The sequence below is a fragment of the Rhea pennata genome, chromosome 25 (genome assembly GCF_028389875.1).
Source record: "Rhea pennata isolate bPtePen1 chromosome 25, bPtePen1.pri, whole genome shotgun sequence".
Taxonomy (NCBI): Eukaryota; Metazoa; Chordata; class Aves; order Rheiformes; family Rheidae; genus Rhea; species Rhea pennata.
Window position 1 is genome coordinate 904,177 of NC_084687.1, and position 19,561 is coordinate 923,737.

General features: G+C 49.1%; 1 protein-coding gene across 1 annotated transcript in view; it reads left to right on the forward strand.

Moving 5' to 3' along the window:
• CACNA1S (calcium voltage-gated channel subunit alpha1 S) overlaps window positions 1–19,561 on the forward strand; it is a 47,899-nt gene that overhangs the window by 8,391 nt on the left and 19,947 nt on the right. The window contains exons 3-25 of the mRNA XM_062595073.1: window positions 4,728–4,867; window positions 5,391–5,524; window positions 6,136–6,288; window positions 6,564–6,769; window positions 7,510–7,613; window positions 8,735–8,883; window positions 9,929–10,010; window positions 10,640–10,800; window positions 11,543–11,768; window positions 12,330–12,537; window positions 12,809–12,929; window positions 13,430–13,544; window positions 13,673–13,766; window positions 14,561–14,630; window positions 14,865–14,997; window positions 15,285–15,414; window positions 15,779–15,838; window positions 16,511–16,617; window positions 17,045–17,132; window positions 17,417–17,524; window positions 18,399–18,451; window positions 18,728–18,874; window positions 19,206–19,407. Coding sequence (XP_062451057.1) covers window positions 4,728–4,867; window positions 5,391–5,524; window positions 6,136–6,288; window positions 6,564–6,769; window positions 7,510–7,613; window positions 8,735–8,883; window positions 9,929–10,010; window positions 10,640–10,800; window positions 11,543–11,768; window positions 12,330–12,537; window positions 12,809–12,929; window positions 13,430–13,544; window positions 13,673–13,766; window positions 14,561–14,630; window positions 14,865–14,997; window positions 15,285–15,414; window positions 15,779–15,838; window positions 16,511–16,617; window positions 17,045–17,132; window positions 17,417–17,524; window positions 18,399–18,451; window positions 18,728–18,874; window positions 19,206–19,407 — 2,991 coding nt within the window. The remainder of the gene's footprint in view (window positions 1–4,727; window positions 4,868–5,390; window positions 5,525–6,135; window positions 6,289–6,563; window positions 6,770–7,509; window positions 7,614–8,734; window positions 8,884–9,928; window positions 10,011–10,639; window positions 10,801–11,542; window positions 11,769–12,329; window positions 12,538–12,808; window positions 12,930–13,429; window positions 13,545–13,672; window positions 13,767–14,560; window positions 14,631–14,864; window positions 14,998–15,284; window positions 15,415–15,778; window positions 15,839–16,510; window positions 16,618–17,044; window positions 17,133–17,416; window positions 17,525–18,398; window positions 18,452–18,727; window positions 18,875–19,205; window positions 19,408–19,561) is intronic.

The window sequence follows — 19,561 nt, forward strand, 5'->3', positions numbered from 1 at the left end:
CTGAAAGAAATACAGTTGTTTAATTTCAATATATTTCATTTTTAATCTTTTCTGGATTTTCTCTAATACAGAGCATTTTTTTGTAATGCTGTTTTTTCAAAGTCTATTTCTTTTATTCTATTAAAATCAAAATCTTTTCCTCAACTCTGATGAAATATTTTTGACTTTTCCACTCAATCAGAATTTTAAAACATTCATTTTCACTTTGACTTGAATTTTCAAAATTGTCAGTGAGCTCCAAATCAAATTATTTATCTTCCATTAGTAACCTTGCTCTAGGAGACCTGTGTGAACCAAGTTCAGAAATATGTGTTTAGCAGGGCAGGTTATTCTGGGGGATTCCTCCAAGAAAATACAGATGTCTGCATGTGAGGAGGTGATTTGACTCTTTACATAGTCATCAGAAAAATAAAGGCAAATTTAGAATGGGGTAAGAGAGGGCAGTTGGTGTCATCATGAGATTATGTTGATTGTTGCTTGACACACTTCAGACACTTAAAGTACCTATTTCTCCCAACTAATGGTACTCAAAGGTGACTGCTCAGATAGAGCCCTCCACAGCAGAGCAGCTAAAAGTAGCTGAGCTGAATCCTGTGTGCTATGTAAGCATATCAAATAGAGCTTAGTGCCTGGTAAACAGGGCAGAACTGGAATTTAAGCTGTGCAGAAGGCACTCTGCTAGTAACACTCATAATGTTTCTTTGTTTAGGTAGAACTAATGTTTAGTATAGACGAATATGTTTCAAAAAATCCCTCCATTTTGGGATTGAGTTGTGTCTCAACCATGGGTACCCCTGTGTTTTAAGTCTGTGAAGCCTGAGTACAGCTCAAGGCACAATTAAGTCATATAAATATGGGCATCTAATCCTGTCCAAGGTGTCCCTGGCCTTCAGTTGCTCCTCTGAAAGGACATGGGTCCTGTGTAACATCTGCCAGCTCCAAGGGTGTTTCAGATACCCCAGGTCACCTCCAGTAGCATGGAAATCAGCAAAGTTTAGGAAGATGACTTGAGCAATGCTTAAGCAGTGATCCTCAATGCGGTGCCTGTTTTTGAGAAGAAGTACCTGCTATCCAAGTGTCTATACCCTGGGACTAGCATAGGTCACTTGCTGCAGGAAGGTCCTGGTTACAAGCATCTTCCCTAGAGTTTGTGCTCACCTTTGAATTCTTGGAGTACTGTAACAGCTGTGAGAATAGACCATGCACTTGCGCATCTCCGTTCATAGCCTCAGTGCATGAAATTTCAGGAACTGCTTTTAGTCTTTAGCCAGAAGCCCAAGGGATGCACATAAAGAGGAAGCTGCATGTGCATCACTTCTCTCCTTCACCGTGGGATGTGGTTGTTAAGGGGCTGGCATCCTGTCCAGCTTGTGATTTGCCAGTCCTAGCAGCCTTGATGGCTGAGCCCAGAGTTTTGGGGAGGAAATGATGCAGACCCCTCTGCTCTTACTGCATGCTTGACCACCCAGGGAGCTTGATCATATACAACCTTACCATCACAAAACTGCTTCTTTTCAAAATCCTTCCCCTGGCAGCTGGCCAGAAGATTTCACTTCCCCTTTGCACCTATCCTGGCTATGATTTCTGCTGCTCACTCAGTGCTGGTGCACAGCCCTTGCCCTCCAGTTTGGCAGACAAGTGATGACCATTCAATCTGAATGCCATTTAAAATACAACAACTTCTAAATCTCATTCTATCAAGCAGGATGCCCATGGTCTCCAGTGCCACAGTAAAGTTATGGTCTGTGGGGATCTTGCTGACGATCTGCTTCCAGCCTTGGTGGGAGAGGGATTAGCTGCAGCTCCTATGGATTTCTGTGGCTATAGCTGGGCTCTTTGCCCAGTGTTCACCATGGTCTCTGCTTTCCCCAGATCTGATGTGTCAGCTGAGCCCTTGTCTGTACTGGCTCCAAATAGTCTTCCTGTTCCTGGTTATACTTGCCCAAGTGGTAGCACCCAGCAGAGTCTATGGAAACCAACTAGGCTTAGGGCATCAAGACCAAGGATGGCCCCACGAATGCCACCAAGGTGTCCCAAAGACATCTGGTCAGATAATGGAGCAACTGGAGTGAAAGGGAAGGGATAATAAGGGAGTAATAAGAAGTTCCATGAGAGTAAATGAGGGAACTGTAATGGAGAATGGCCTGCTGTAGCATCTCCACTCACATAGAGCTGCTGGAGAGATTTGTTACTTTTCTGGATCCTGTCTCTGCAACCCTAGGATTTGTCAAGCCCTGTCACTTTTGGGGAGACAGGGAGAGGAGGATCTGGGGATGGGGGAAGAGGACAGGAAAATCACAGAATCACAGAACAGTTGAAGTTGGAAGAGACTTCTGGAGATCATCTAGTCCAGTCCCCTTGCTCAAAAAAATGCAAATCATTCAGAAAACTCTTCCAAATGCTTTCCTGCACATCTCTCGCTCCCAAGTGCTCCCCATGCTCTGATAAAGACTGTTATGAGAAGCAGCATTTCAGGAGCTATTTGGAAATGTTTCTCCCAAGGTCTCTCCCTGGACATACCTTGTGGCAGCTCCCAAGGCTTGCCTGGCCTTCTGCTATGACCGTCCCTTGCTCGATACTGGGATTTCTCACTGCTTTTGCATGAGGCTTCCTCTGTTCTCAATGTCCTCCATTATTTTTATCTTGGTTTCCAAAGTAAAGGGAGCATATGAGATTGCTGTAACTGTGTGCCCATCTGTTTATTAGCTGTCCTATCCCCTTCTCCATTTCAATTCTACTGGGCTTATCGCAGCTACATTCAGGGGAAGAGGAGGAAGACACAAAGCTACTCTGTATTTTGTAAAGCATGGTTGCTGTGAGCCCCTGGAGAACACCTTTATGGTGGGAAAAGCTACCTGCCTGTATGTCCTGGCACATATAGTCCGCACATGCATAATGCACATAACTGACCCAGCTGTAGTAAGGTTTACCATTCAACCAGCCAGCAAAGGCAGCACAGGATAGTGGAGGTGAGGATGGTTAAGGATGTGAGAGGAAAGGAGAGTGAGGCACAACTGTGGTAAAGAGACTGCAAGAACATGGAGATGTTGATGTTGCAGGTGTAGGAGTGGAAATCAAGGGCTTAAAAGAGGGCAGGAGGCTGGGGATGGTTTGGAGAGATCAGAAGAGCAGCACTCATACTGGTAGGATCCAGCCTTCCAAAGTAGGGGAGGCAAGCTCTGTTGAGTTGCCTCAGCTAAAACATTGATGACCCAGCCCTGGTAGCACCAGTAATCACAGTAATCATAGGTCTCTGATCAGTCTCTTGCCCTCAGATCCAGTAAGGAAATGGCACTGGTGATGACAGTGATACAATGACACTTGGCATATTCACTGCTTTTGGACATGGCAATTGAGCAAGCAATGTTCCTGCCTGTTCCCTTGCCCTAGTTTCTCAAATGGACAGCATTTTAGGTTTGACAAGCCAGGTAGACTCTGGGAGTATACAGTATACAGTATATTGTGTGCTTTCACTAGGCTGAGCACTGCAGGCCTTCCCCAATGGAGAACTACACGTAGATTTGGTCCCAGAGACATTTTTGCCTTTCTATGTATAATTCCCTGCAGAGCCCAAGTAGGGATGCCTCCTGTCCTTCAGCAATTGCTAATCCCTGGGGTGCAGATGGAGGAGACGGGCTATGGAAGGCCAAAAATAAAAATACCCTCATCCATCTGTCTGCTTCAAAGGCATTTTAATCCCAGTCTGGAAATGGCCATCAGCAGCAAGGGCAGTGATCAGAGTGACAGACAGAGCCAAATGGGCACAGATAACTACACCCGCATAAAGGCAAGTTATTTTTGGCCTTGTGGCTGCCAACAGCTGTGCTGAACCCATGCAGTTGGGTGCTGGCCACAGTGTGGGAGCAGTCACAGTGTCTCTGCCCTGCAGAGCCTTGGGTCTCTCTTTTTCTCCCAAGGAGAGATAGGTCATGCCCCATCCTTTGGTGCCTGCAGGGGTGGTGAGGGGCATATTGGGAGTCTGTTTGGGAAGGATTTACCCATCAGGCAAGGAGAAAAAAAATTTTAACACTGTTCAACTGATCTGCCATTCAGACTCTCTGCAGAGTTGATGAGACATTTGCTAGGCCAGTTTCCCTCTAGCAGCTCACTCTGACAAGCATGTCTGCCATGTAGATTTGTGGCATTAGATAGCACGTTTCAAACCCAGGACCTCACTTCCCTGGAAGTGTAGGGCCCAAGGGAAGCCACAATGTGGCCATCTCACCTCTTGGGGACTGCACAGTGTCTCCAGGAAAGACCCAGCAAGCCCTGCCCTCAGAAGAGACGATGAGGAGAGGGTAGCAGTACAAGCAGTGTGAGGAAGGCCATGCAGGAATGGGAGGGTAGGGTAGGGGAAAGGAATTTGGAGATGTGCATTGCCCTGGACAAGGCATCTTTGGACACTGGGTTAGGAAATGGTGGATCTGCTGATGTGTTTTGTAAGAACTTGTATCTTTAGCCCAGGAGCCTATTCCTGGCTGCTTGATGTTGAAGGAATACAAGGAAACATACTGCAGGCCAGAGAGTAGCATATAGCGGCTCAGTGTCCCATCCCACTTTGCTTGGGGCAGCCAAGGCGCTGCTTAGTATGCATGGAAGATCACAGCATTGGTAATGGGGGCAGATCGAGAGACCCACCAAGTGCAGTTGTGCTGAGTGGTGATACAAAGGTGGTTGTAGTCTGCACTAACAGTATGTCCTCTCCTACTTCTCTTTGCAATCCCCAGGAGAAGATTGAAATCGCCTTCCTGATCTTCTTTGCCATTGAGGCGATGCTCAAGATAATTGCCTATGGGTTTCTTTTCCATACAGACGCCTACCTCCGAAATGGCTGGAATGTGCTTGACTTCTCCATCGTGTCCCTGGGGTAATGTGAGCGGGGGAAGCTGCCAATATTCAGCTTGCCCCAGGCCTCATCCATATCCCATCAGTTAGATGATTTTTTCTAGTGACCATAGTGGGGTTTGGGGCAGCTTCTAGAGTCGATTTATGCCCTTTTCCCATGTGGCCCTTTTTTCTTACCCTACCCTCTCTTCCTGGGTTCCTCTGTAACTCCTATTTCTTTTTGTCTGACCCCTTCATGCCTCTCAGATCTCCTTGCCCTGGAGAATGTGGATGGCATGAGGTCCTTTGGGGTTTGGCACACACGGAGTGGGTCCGCATGGCACCAGGGAGATGGGAGGGCTCCTAGTTGTCTGGCAGAGCAGATCAGATCCCAGCAGATGAGTGCCCAGCAGTGGGTGCACTCATGAACTGAGCTTAGCCAAGAGTCATTCTGCGTGTCAGCCTCAACTTGACTGTGGAGCTCTGACTCCATAGCACAGTTTTCTTAGTCTCCATCCTCACGCCCTTCTTTTCTGTTCTTCACCTCCTCCTCTGCCCTCTTTTAGGCTTTTCACTATGACCCTGGAGCAGATCAATGCCAAGCAAGGAGGGACTTCAGGTGGGAAAGGTGGCTTCGACGTGAAGGCCCTGCGAGCATTTCGTGTGCTGAGACCCCTACGCCTGGTGTCTGGAGTGCCAAGTGGGTACTGTTCACCCAGGGTGAAGGGCTGGTGGGTGGATATGAACCCCTGTCCCTGACTGGGATGGTGGGCTGCGGGACAGGTTTCACACTGGTGTTGGGCCATGCCTGACCAGAATTTGGGTGCAGAAGAGCTGCAAATTCTCACTCAAGCCTACAGCTTTCGGTTGTCAATATGAAGGCTTTGCAGGTAACAGCACACATAGCTCCACCCAGGGCTCAGCGTCAGCACCTTTTGGCAGACAGTGGAAAGGGGACCAGAATCTCATTCTAGTTTCCCTGGACATTAATCTCCTTCTCCCACAACTCATGTGAATACAGGGAGGAAGAGAGGAACAGAACAAATGAAGGGGTATGAACCACCCTCCAATAATGTCTGGCAACTGGATCTGCTGGGGTCTCCCAGCTGCTCAAATTTCATGCTCCAGGGCTTTCAGTCCCACCTCACCTGTGCCAGGTTTTGGTGTTACCCCTCTCTCTCCTTTTGACAAGGGGTATTTTGGGAAGGTCTGCAGGTCTGGAAAGGCCAGCAGAAATGTTCAAGGCATTCCCAAGACACACACAAGGTTGTTTGGAAGAGGTTGACCTCCTCTCCCTTCTCTCTGGTGTAGGCCTTCAGGTCGTCCTGAACTCCATCATCAAGGCCATGGTACCCCTGCTGCACATTGCCCTGTTGGTCCTCTTCATGATCATCATCTACGCCATTGTTGGGCAAGAGCTCTTCAAGGGCAAGATGCACAAGACCTGCTACTACACTGGGACAGGTGGGGCTGCAGCAGGCAGCAGCAGGACAGAGGTGTTTGTATGCAGCTGCTCTGGAGACCACAGAGCCTGTGGTCTAGCCCTACCAGCATCAGGCATGGGAGTATGGCAGGGAGGAAGGTTATTTGCTGGAGGGCACAGTTCTGGTGGCAGTACATGATATAAGAAGGTGGTGAATGAGGCCCCTTTTGGAAACCTTAACCTGGAGGTTGTGAGGTGCTAGGACCTGATCTCCTTATCCTAGCCTGCTGCTTACATCACAGCTTTTCCTCCTCAGATGTGATTGCCACAGTGGAGCCAGAGAAGCCAGCCCCATGCACCAGCTCTGGCCATGGGCGTCATTGTACCATCAATGGCACTGAATGTCGAAGTGGCTGGCCAGGGCCCAACAATGGCATTACTCACTTTGATAACTTCGGCTTCGCCATGCTGACTGTCTACCAGTGCATCACCATGGAGGGCTGGACTGAAGTTCTCTACTGGGTAGGCTCCAGCAGCCTGGGCATGGTACCCAGCTCAGTACACTGGTGACTCCTTGTCCTGCCTCACAAGGGGCAATTCCTCCCAGTACTCAGGACCCCTTAGCAGGGCTAAGGTCTCTCCCTCATTGAAAGACATCCTATGCCCACGAAGCCTCATACTGCAATCTCCATTACATCACACCAGGTGCATCTACATCTCTGCTGTGTAGGCATGGCCTGAGCTTCCCTCACTCTCCAGACAGGCAGAAGTATGCTCAAAGGATGCTTCCACCTTTGCCTCTGACCTGTCAGGGTATGCCCTGGTTCAGGGGAACCTTTCATTCATAGGAGCAGGGGCAGCTAGTTTGAACTCCAGGGTGTCTGGTGCTTTTACAGAAGCCTAGTGGTCTACTGATATTGTTGTTAAGTCAGTGAGGCTATAGGGAAGGGGTGTGGATTGGGCCCAGACATGGCTGACTGGTGGATGCTTCTTCAGGGCTGTGTCTTGCTGTGCTTGGGAGAATATCTTGATGAAGTTAGGCCTGAAGTGTGCTCCCCAAGCGCTTGGGTTTATCTCCCCTAATGCTAAGCACAGCATGGTGAAGATCCAGGGCTCAGAGAGGCAGGTTAATATACTAACAGCCCAAACCCTCCTTTCAGAGAGTAAAGCTCCCACAGGCTGTTGAGAGGCAACCAGGTGAGAGACATAGGGTAGACAGTACCTCCCCTTCAGGATGCTTCATCTGCTTTTCTCCTTGTGAGGTAAACGATGCTATTGGAAATGAATGGCCCTGGATCTACTTTGTCAGCCTTATCCTGCTTGGTTCCTTCTTTGTTCTCAACCTGGTGCTGGGGGTGCTCAGTGGGTAAGTGCTGTCCTGTCCTTTCTCTTTGCCAGAAGATGAATGAGCAAAGTATGAGTCTTAGTTGGTTTTAACTATACAAGAAAAAAAGCCTAGAAAAGTTTCTGTTCTATTTCCTTTCCCATTTCCCTTTCTCTTGCATATTTAGAAACATTTTCCCTTGAGTTACCTGTTGTATCAGCTGCCATGGCCTGGAGCTGTCTAAGACTTTAGTTGAACACTCAACAAAGAAATCTCTCTGTAGATGTCAGCAAACACAGACATTATGTGTTTGTACTGCAGTCTGCAAGCACTAGAGGTAAAAGGAGCTGAGCAAAGAGCTCAACCAGCAGTCCTTACCCTATGAGCATGTGCCACAAGACACTCATTCTCTCTTACTGAGTGCCTGTGATATTACCTGTTTTCATGAGCCCACATGTTTTTCAACAACCTAAGAACACACTTTTGACATGTGTGCAAGGGAACTAAAAGAATTTTTACTATTCTAATTAATGTTTCAGCAGTCTGATTGAAATACAACAATCAGTTATCATCAATCTGATTACAATGATCCTAACACTTACATGCTAAATTACCCAATTACTGCTAATTTGCATGATAACACAGTTAAAGTTGTTATGCACATGGTGCGTCACTCAGCTTGGCAGACGTACCTTCTCCCTGTTGCCATGAGAGAGGTGTCCTGATCACTTGCCATGTGGTGAGCTCACCTTTCCCACATTGAGAGCTTGGGCCAGCTTTTTATCCCTCCAGATGGGTGGGACCCTACTTGGTCTGGCATTTAGCAAGACTAGAGATCTCCTGCAGCCTCTGCACCGTCTAGTATTAGTTTGTCTAGCCACAGCCACTTACAGCAAGGAAATCCCAAAGAAGAGCCAATGACGGGGAAGAAACCCTGCCTAGCATCAATGAGATGATGATCTCCCATGTTCTTGCATTATGAGCCAAAAAAAAAGGAGAGTCAGTAGAACAGTCTCATAGGGTAGGATATTTCAAGCTTTCCTCTTTCTACAAGGACTGGCCTGCGCTCATTGGCTCTGGGACAGAGCTGTGACATGTGACCCAGGCTACAGCCTCCATGCTGTCTCCTCCTAAGTCTCATTCTATTACCTGCCTTGTCCCAGTGAGTTCACCAAAGAACGTGAGAAGGCCAAGTCACGGGGCACATTTCAGAAGCTGCGGGAGAAGCAGCAACTGGAGGAGGATCTGAAGGGCTACATGGACTGGATCACCCATGCTGAAGTCATGGACAGCGACCGGGCCAGGGGAGAAGGTACCAGCTCTACCTGGGCAAAGATTCTTGGCATGGAGGTTGGGTTCCTAACACTGGGCATCCTGGAGGAACAGCAAGGTGGGGAGCCATGCAGAAGTTATAGAGACTGGTTTCATTTGAAAACCTATGGAACAAAATGCTTTGACTTCTACAGAACAGTTTTCTTCCTCTTCTTTCCTTTCCTGAATCACTTTATTGAATCTGATCCAAACTAGCAGATAATTTGGCCCTTGTGCAAAACCTCTACCTCTACCCTATTTAATATTTGCAGAAAGTGACAGCACCCTGCTAACATGGCCTAGGTTATCTTTCTTTTGCAAAATATGCTTGAAATGATCATGAGAAACGATGTGTGTGTGCACTTGTGTGTGTAGGGGCAGCGTGTGGGGTTACCAGCTCACATGTTAAAAGATACATGAGTTTTCTGACATTGTCAATTTTGAAAGATTAGATGTGGTTCAGGGCAGGAGATGAAAAAACAGCCATTTAGTCAAGTGCGCATCAAGGCCTAGGGATCTCTGGCACTGAGTGGTCTGTTGGTCACTCATGTCCTCTGCCAGTGCTTTGCAGGCTAGCAAAAAGTGTAGTAATTTTTCATGCCTCAAGCTGAGCTTATATATGTGTGCAAAAGACCTTGGGAAGCAATGCGAAAGATCAAAGTTCACACCTGCAGCCAGTGTTCTTAAACACATCCTGTTATGCAGCACTAGTTTAGATCACTATTGATCCCAGTTTTTCTCTGTTCTGGAAGCATCTCATATGATGGAGGAATCTACCTATACACTACAGGCTGTCCAGCCTGCCCCACTGTGTTGCTGTTGCTCTTACTGCAATGCAGATATTTCCAGTTCCTCCTATTTATTTGGTTTGCATGAGACAGTTAAAATTACCTGTTAAAGCTCTCCCTGCTGTCTCCCTGGAACCATGTTTCTTATATTTACTTCAAGTAAGAAAGCTCTTTTGTGTGTGCTCCTGGGACAGGTCCCTTCCATGATGTTTTTCTCAAGGGCTCCGAGGAAAGCCTGCAATTTTGCTCTCCCTATAGGTATGATGCCGTTGGATGAAGGAGGGTCTGAGACAGAGAGCTTGTATGAAATTGAGGGCATGAACAAATGGATTGTCTACTTGTGAGTATGCACATGTTGAACCATCTGCTACCTTGCATGTGGGCTTGCATGGTTTCTGTCTTGCCATCCTGGCTGTGCCAGGCTGTATTGTCAACCACAATTCCTTGAGGAAAGCTAAGGACTATGTGTTAAGGAGGAGATACAAACATCCAGGTTATCAGACAGCGGGGAATTTTGCTCTGGTATGGGCAAGAAACCATTTCAGCGTAAATTACCCCTTCACTTTGGAACCAGGCTTGAGGCATCTTCTCCTGCCCTATGCAGCATGTCCTACAATTTAGGAGGTGTGCCCATGACAGGAAACTAGAAGTCACTGCAGGCCAAAAAGGACTCAGGAGGTGTTTGTATCAATGAACTGCAAACTTGAGTTAGTGTAGCCAAAGAGTATGTTCCCTGGTTATGTCCCCTTACCCCAGAGCCCGCAGTTGCTAGTGGAGGTTGCACCGTGTATTTCTCCAGCATTCACGTGGCCCACTGATGGCTGACCATCTCAGCCCCTCTCAGGGAAATGCCCTGGATAAGGAAGCAGGAGTAGTTCTACTCCATTGACCACAGGCACTGCCCTGGAGTCAGGGCTGAGCAGGACCTGCTGGCTGGCCTTTCATGATGCTTCTGGCCTGTCTCTCTAGCCGCCAGTGGAGGCGTTGGAACCGAATGTTTCGCAGGAAGTGCAGGGATGTGGTGAAATCCAAGTTCTTCTACTGGCTTGTCATCCTGCTTGTGGCACTGAATACCTTGTCCATCGCCTCTGAACACTACTTACAGCCCGACTGGCTAACCAGGGTACAAGGTGAGCAAAGAGCACCAGAGTGAGGGAGGGCTCTAGACACCCTGCAGTCATGCAAACATATGCACACGCTGATTTTACATGTCACGTTAGTATAGCACAGTCTCTTTTAGACACATTCAAACTTTCTCACACACACAAACACTGCTTGCACACAAGTGTGTGTGCACCATCGGCACAACACTGTCACACAAAGGCACATGGCATATGCACAGTGTATATGCTGATACATACAGAGTGTGCACATGGTCTTGCACAGTGCACACACACAGAGTGCTATACCTACCACTGAACACAGAGTACACACACTAGGACACTTGCACACAAAGTACAGCCACACACATACACACATGCAGTCACACTACATGTGCTCATGCGTGAACACATATATGCACAAACAGAATACAGCTGTGCACACATAAATTCGCAGTTTGGCCATGTGAAAACACACACACAGAGCCCAACACACACACACACTACATGCAGAGATACATAGGTGGACAAACTGCATGCACTGACATACATGGTACAAACACACACCCACAAATGCAAACACGTAGTTGTAGATGTGTCAGCCGTCTCCCCACCCTTCTCTCTTGGATGCTCCCTAAAAGAAGGATTTGTTGCAACTGCTACTCAGGGGTCAGTGGTGGGCAGAGAAGGGAGGTGGGCAGCACTGTCTTCGTGCAGTGCTATGTAGAGATGAAGAGTTCCAAGCTCTGATATGTTGGGTCTCCCATCCTAGACAATGCTAACAGGGTGCTGCTATCACTCTTTGCGGCTGAGATGCTGCTGAAGATGTATGCACTGGGTCTGCGCCAGTACTTCATGTCTCTTTTCAACCGCTTTGATTGCTTTGTGGTGTGTGCGGGAATCTTGGAGACTATCCTGGTGGAACTCAGTACCCTGTCACCTCTGGGCATCTCTGTGTTGCGTTGCATCCGGCTCCTCCGCATCTTCAAGATCACCAGGTTGGTGCAGGAACTCTGTGGGCTCTGTGGGCTTATTGACCACCCAACCTCACTGGCCTTTTCCCTTCGGAGGGCTGCAATGTGAGCAGAGCTAAGAGCTCCTGGAGAGAGAGGCAAGGCCAAAGTGGGGATTTATCCATCTGCAGGACAAGATCTGGGAGCAGGGAAGAGGATAGAGAAGGTGTTTGTGAAGGTCTCCCAGAGGCTTTTTGCTCTTGCTCTGGGTTCTGATGTGTTGTAAATGGGGGTTCTGTGGGCTAGCACTCTTGAGTTCTCCTTCTGACACCAACTCACTACATGTTCATCCCCTGCTCCTGTCTGGTGGAGCCCTGTGTAGGCAGTGAAATGTCTTGCACACTACACTTGGAGTTTAAGTTCCACCTCCTGGGGTCTGGCTGGAGAAATCTTAGTTTCCAGCCCTGTGAGTGGCACAGGGCCAGAACCCCCTTACTGGGCTGCTGGTGCAGCTCTCAGGGCAGAGCGACATGTTCCTGCTGCCCTGGTCCTGCAGCCTCTTCCAGTCATTCCCTTCCCATACACTCCTGTCTCCCCCCTGCCCAGGTACTGGACATCTCTGAGCAATCTGGTGGCCTCCCTACTCAACTCAGTCCGCTCTATTGCCTCTTTGCTCCTCCTCCTCTTCCTCTTCATTATTGTCTTTGCCCTGCTGGGAATGCAGCTCTTTGGAGGCAAGTATGACTTCGAAGACATGGAGGTGTGGCGCAGTACTTTTGACAACTTCCCCCAGGCCCTCATCAGTGTTTTCCAGGTATGGGCTGTGGCAAACAGAGCATAGGGGTGGGAGACAGGATGCCAAGGTTCTTGGCTGGCCTGTATTTCTCGTGGCAAGAGCCAAGGCCTAGGAGAGATGTATGGGTCTGTAGGGAGATGGTGTGGCTTTGAAGTTGGAGCACAGAGATGAGACTGGGGTCATGAGAGGCAATGCTGGTTCAGAGCTGGAGGAGAGATTCTGTCCTGCTTTGGTGCAGGTGCTCTATAATTCCCATTCCTGTCTCACATTATCCTTTCTCTGTTCCCAGATCCTGACAGGAGAGGACTGGAATTCAATCATGTATCATGGGATCATGGCCTATGGGGGCCCAGCCTTCCCTGGCATGCTGGTCTGCATCTACTTCATCATTCTCTTCGTCTGTGGAAACTGTATCCTCCACCTGTGAAGTCAGGTCCAGGCTTCCTGTCCCCTGGTGCAGTGACCTCATAGCATCAATTAAAGGTGCTGTGCAGGGGCAGACAGCAAGGGATGAGTATGTTGGGGGAGGGGGGGCTGCCTTAACCCCTTCAGTGCTGAACCGCAGTGGAACAAAACTCAGGCTTCAGGGCTTGCACTGGTGGTGTTTGGGGTCGAGAGGCTGGAGGAAAGCACACCACAGGGACTGACAAGCAAATCTTCAGGCATCAGTCAATGCAGAAACAAGACTGAGCTGGATGAACTGAGCCAAGAGAGGGATGGATCGGTCAACCAAAGGCTCAGTGCATGCAAGGAAGAGGTATGTGTGCAGGGTCAAGGATCACCAGCCAGGCATGTCTCAAGGGCTCAGCTCCAGGAATGTTTTTCAGGGCAACCTGGATATCAGGGACAGTTTGGCCATATCCTTCAAAGGGGAACTATCTCCTGTATGTCCTTAGCGCTTTACTTCCAGACATCCTCCTCAATGTTTTCCTGGCTATCGCAGTTGATAACCTGGCTGAAGCTGAGAGCCTGACCTCAGCCCAGAAAGCCAAAGCAGAGGAGCGCAAGCGTCGGAAGATGTCCAGGTAAGTGATGACCCTGGCAGTGGGAGCTCCAAAACCAGGAGCTTTGGAGCATGAGGACACATGGCATCAGTGATGCCTCTGCCTTGGGTTAAGTCTCCTCTCCTCTCCTCTTCTCTCCTGTCCTGCAGAGGTTACCCAGAGAAGTCTGAAGATGAGAAGCAGCTGTTGGCAAAGAAGCTTGAGCAGAAAGCAAAGGGAGAAGGGATTCCCACAACAGCCAAGGTTAGTGCTGGTAGGGCCAGGACTTGGGGAGATCCTGATGAAGGACCAGACACCTTCTGCCACCAGTCAGGACTGACAGTGCCTCAAAGGTTTGGAACCAACCTGAGTCTGGACACTGCTGGGGCAGAATGATCCTCATGTTAGCATCCTCCGGTAATGAGGCCTCTCTAGGACCCTGGCAGGACCTGCTGCCTGGTGGAGCCCTAGAGCTGGGTGTTCCCAGCCATAGCTGGGGAACCTCTCCTGTGATTCATTTTCCTGGGCGCAGCCAGTTGGCAGTAGTTGAAGCAGACTGGTGTATACCAGCATGGAGGGGAACAGGTGTATACCAGCATCCCAGACTCACATCCACACATTCTCACTGTTCACACCAGCACTTCTGTTGCACAGAGCCTTCTGCTTAGCTAGAATGATCATGTGCTAAGCTGCCTCTTATGAGTGTTTGGCCTGCAGCTCTTTTCCTCTCCCGAGATACTCCACAGGAATCACTCCATGTTTTGGTCCACCTGTTGCACAGGTACAAGGCCCAGAGCTCTTGACCAGCACCTATTTCCCTGTCCAATATTCTTGGTGTTGTTCTTTGCTCAGATTGTAGCATCCCTGAAATTTTTCCCCCACCCTGCTCCATCCCGGGCCAGGGAACCATGCACTGCATGCTGTATGTGCAGCACACAAAGAAACTGCTTGCACTACATGGCTTCCAGACTTCTGGAGTCTGTCTGACATGCAGTATTTAGCACCAATATTGTCACATTCAGCTGGCTGTCTTCTTCTTTGTCTCTCCCTTGTTTCAGTTAAAAGTGGATGAATTTGAATCCAATGTCAATGAGATCAAAGACCCCTACCCTTCTGCGGACTTCCCAGGTAAGATTTGTCCCTGGAAGGAGAACAGGAAGGCTGGGAGACACGGCAGGGGATGGTACTACCTCCCTGACTGTGTGAGGGGTGAAGGATGCTGTCACCTCCCATCAGCCTCAGGGCAGTGAGATCTTTCTAGCACAGGATCCAGATCAGTATCACAGGATCCACCGCAGGATCCCACTCCCTCTCCTTCTCTGGGTGACCTTTTCTGTTTCCCTCTCTGTCGCCACCCTGCAGGTGATGATGAAGAAGATGAGCCTGAAATCCCTCTGAGCCCTCGGCCACGTCCTCTGGCAGAGTTACAGCTGAAAGAGAAGGCTGTGCCTATGCCTGAAGCCAGCTCCTTCTTCATTTTCAGCCCCACTAACAAGTAGGCATCCTCTCTTCTCTTGGCGTGATGAAACCAGAGCTAACCTGGGTACCTCTGGCACCAACCCTTCCGCACAAAGACCTGTGCATAACAGCCATCCCTAGAGGTAGCCAGCTCACTGGGACAACGCAATCTTTTCTATGGAAGAGCTAGCACAGACATCCCTTCAAGTCCAGGGCCCTCCTGTTCTCAAGGTTTAGCCATAACCCTCCTTCAGGCTATTGCGGCCCCACCTAATACCCTTCTGGCCCCATGGCAATGTCTCGTACCATCTCTGTCCTCTGCAGATTTCGGATGCTGTGCCACAGAATTGTCAATGCCACCTGGTTCACCAACTTCATCCTGCTCTTCATCTTGCTCAGCAGCATCTCGCTGGCAGCTGAGGATCCCATCCGGGCTGAGTCCTTCCGCAACCAGGTGTCACATGGCTCCAGAGGGATGAAATGGGTGGGAAGACTGCATGGAGACACTCATTTCCCCAGTAAGCAGAGACCTGCTTGCCAGGCATTGTGTCCAGGCAGGTTTCGGTACCTGTGATTTTTTCTCCCTGTGAGACACTTCAATGCACAGAATAGGAGTCTCACTAAGAGCTCCGTTTGTCTTCTGGTCTTCAGGAAGAAAGTCTTCTAGTGTACCTTCTAACCCTATTCTTGTTTTATGTCCATGGAAGAAATAATCTGAGGGACTAAGACTCCTGGCTTCAGCCCTGAGTATGGGAGGGCAATGCCTTCTTCTCAGGGTGGGCCAAAATCTCACCAATTTCTGGTATTTCTGTCTCCAGATTCTTGGATATTTTGACATTGGCTTCACCTCTGTCTTCACAGTAGAAATTGTCTTGAAGGTGAGTCCCTCTGCCCCCATGGCCCTGGCCATGCACAGTCCCTCCAGCTGCTGACAAGGAAGGGATGACTATGCATAGGCAGATCCATACAGGCAGACCACAAAGAGTGAGTATGTCAAGACGTGGAGTGTGGGTCTAAACAGGGTTCTGGCTGTGGGAAGTCAATCTTTTTGGTGACAAGCTCCAGGCTTGGAGCTTTCCAGTTCCACAAGCTCCAGGACCCAGTGGGGAAAAGCTTCTGTCTGAGCCTCAAGTCTCTGCTGTTCCCACAGTCTAGGGTGTGTGTGACCAGCCCCAGGGCCATGGGTCCCCTTCAGTGAGTTCAGGCAGTAGAAACATTGCAAAAGAGAAAGCAGTGGAAAGTTGAGGAGGGAAACAATAATTCCAATAGCTATTGAGTCCTGCTCCCACTGCAGTCTCTTTGCTTTTCTCTTCTTTAATTTGCTGAATAATTAGAAAATGGTATATCTCCAGCCAGTGCAACACGGAGAATTTCTAACTCACCTGAAGTCAGCTCGCTGCCTGGCTCCAGAGCAACAAGTCTGAGCAAGATAGGGTCCCCAGCCCACAGGTCTGTGAGAAGCCCCTCTTGAGACATCTGTCCCAGGGCTGTAGAGTGACCATGTCCCTCAGCCTTGCCTGACCTTTCTACTAACTCCCTCTGCTCCCCAGATGACAGCATACGGTGCTTTCCTGCACAAAGGCTCCTTCTGTAGGAACTCATTCAACATCCTCGACCTTCTCGTTGTTGCTGTCTCTCTCATCTCCATGGGAATTGAGTAAGCACCTCCATACTACACAGGGGTCAGCACTGGTCTCTTTAGCCAAGCAGGCCAGCTGTAGCTTGAGTGCTACAGTTCTCCAGGTCAGATGGAGAAGGAATAGCCATCCCCTGGGGTATTAACTATGTGTTAGTGCCCATAGTTGCCACTACACTGAGAAGAATATGGATGGGAGGCAAGGAGAAAAAACTCTTTTAATGTCAAAGTCAAACATCCAGGCAGAAATTCATTTTGGAATCGCTTTCTCTAGCCACTGATGTGCTTTGGCCACATGTAACCTGATGGTTTAGTGATATCTGCATGTCTCAGCCATCCCTTGCTGCTCATCCATTATCTTGGCCTGGCCTACCTGGCAGATTTGCAGGTTCATACCAGCTGGCCTGGGCAGAAGAATTGCCCTTCTCAGCTCTTCTTTCCTCTCCAGGTCCAGCACCATCTCAGTGGTAAAGATCCTCCGGGTGCTGAGGGTACTGAGGCCTCTGCGAGCTATTAACAGGGCAAAGGGGCTGAAGGTAAGAGGGAGGACAGGAAAAGATGTCCTCAACCCATGGGAATCCCTATGTGAGGTTATGTGGCAGGCTCCACACTCTTTGGGGTTTGCCAGGCTGGGAACTGAATTTCACCTTCTTATGAGATGCAATACGTGGAAGGAGCTTACCTGATTCCACTGTCCTTGGTAGGATTCTGCTTTCATCTACCTTCTCTTCCTGGGTCCAGTCCCTACAGTGAGTGAGAAACAGGATGGAGAAACCTCCCCTAGACATGCTCATGTGTGCTCTGTCCTCACCTTCCACAGCATGTGGTCCAGTGTGTGTTTGTGGCCATCAAGACTATTGGCAACATTGTGATCGTCACAACATTGCTGCAGTTCATGTTTGCCTGCATTGGGGTCCAGCTCTTCAAGGTGAGAGATGTCTCCCACAGGCAGGGAGACCTCCCTGCTCTCTCTCCCCTGCTCAGAGATGCTCTGGACAGACTCTTTTAGCCGTAATCCTCAAAAGAAGCCATCTCCCAGTGTTGGGGTTAGCACAGGTCGTATTCTGAAAGGAGACCTGCTTGCCCCAGACAGCCAGGGAAAAGAGGCAGCTAGTGGGAGGGATGGCAGGAAACATCTAGGTAATTGTGGCATCCAGACTACACACATAAAGGGACTAGTTCCCTGTCCTCACATACTGCTTCAATTTCTCCTCTGTAAGATGACAAGTGCTTATGATTTCCATTACCACTTTGGACTTTTCTACAGGAGCACCCTTGCAGTCTGGTCCCTGGCTGCTCCCTGGGACTATTCTTAGAAAAAGCAGAGCCAGCCCTGGCTGAGCAAGCTTTGTTCTGATAACTGGGTTTAAATTCCCAGCCAATGTGAAGAGAGCTCTCAGAATTCCCTGCAAACTCAGCAGAGCTGTCAGCATACATTAGATTTTGGTTACTTCTATAGTTATTTCTTCATTCCCTGTTTTCCAAATAATTAGCTACCAGATGGCATGAGTCAGCTCTGGGCCTTGGAGAATTTGTTTTCACTACAGTACTAGGCATCTTCCGTGTGTCTCAACCTAGAATTGGCTACAAGGTCTACCATGGCCCCTGAGTTATCCCTTGAGCTCCAGACTGGGTTGTGTTGACAAGTGGAGTGGGAAGGCCTGCAGCACTCTGTGGCACATATCAGAACTAGCAGAGATGCAGAATGGGGATTAACTGTGGTCTATGAAAAAGTCAAACTTCCTCAGGGCTTCTGAAATCCCAACAAAATCATAGTCTTTCCTGATCTCTGTTCAATGCAGGGGAAGTTCTACAGCTGTACAGATCCGTCAAAGTTAACAGAGAAGGAATGCAGGTAAGAGCTCTGGGCAACACAGTCCAGCTGAGTACTCTGGTGCAGAGGCCAGGAAGGTGAAGGCTGAGGAGCAGTTTGCTCTGTGTTGCTGCAAGGGAATCTTGCAGTCAAAAGTGGGGTTTGGTGTCTCATGCTGCTTTCCCTTGCCCTGGTGTAAATTGGGAATAAGCACAGGGCCATCCTCCCCTATCAGGCTCCAAGCAGCCCTTGGCCTGTGCCGCACTGGCAGGTAGAAGGAGGCATGGCACTGTAAACATTGCATCCCTCCCATTGCAGGGGTCATTTCATCACCTATGTGGACGGAGACCCAACGCAGATTGTAATGCTTGAGCGCAACTGGTTGCACAATGACTTCCACTTTGACAACGTCCTGTCAGCCATGATGTCGCTTTTCACTGTCTCCACCTTCGAGGGCTGGCCACAGTGAGTCTGCAGGCAGGGATATAGGCCTAGTCAAGGGGCCAGACCTGTGCTGGAGGCAGGTCATTGCCACCTGGCTCAGACTAAATGCCATTTTCTGAGAGGGATTTTCCAAGGAAAGAAACATTGTTCAGGCCAAGGAGCAGGTCTAATCCTCCTGGTGGGGGCTGTGGGGCAGACAGGGCAGCCCTGGCAGCCCTATTCCACCTCTGCTGGATTTGGGATGTCCTGAGAGCTCTCTGACATCTTCAAGGAAACATGCTTTTTTGTTTTTTTTGTTTTTTTTTTCCTACTCCCAGTCAGGATCTCTCTTCCTTCCCTGTCCCTCCTCTAGGCTTCTATACAAGGCCATTGACACTAATGCTGAGGATACAGGCCCTATCTACAACTACCGGGTGGAGATTGCAATGTTCTTCATCATCTACATCATCCTTATTGCCTTCTTTATGATGAACATCTTTGTGGGCTTTGTCATTGTCACCTTCCAGGAGCAGGGGGAGAGCGAGTACAAGAACTGTGAGCTGGACAAGAACCAGGTACTGAGATTACTGGGGCAGGAGGAGGTGAACAAGCCCTGGGTCCTGCTGCTTCTGGATTAGGGTGAACTGGACCTGTTCTGAGTTCTGACACTTCGGAAGCAGCCTGAATCTGATCAGTCCTTATTGTTGGCACTGCTGGAGTAGGGTGAAT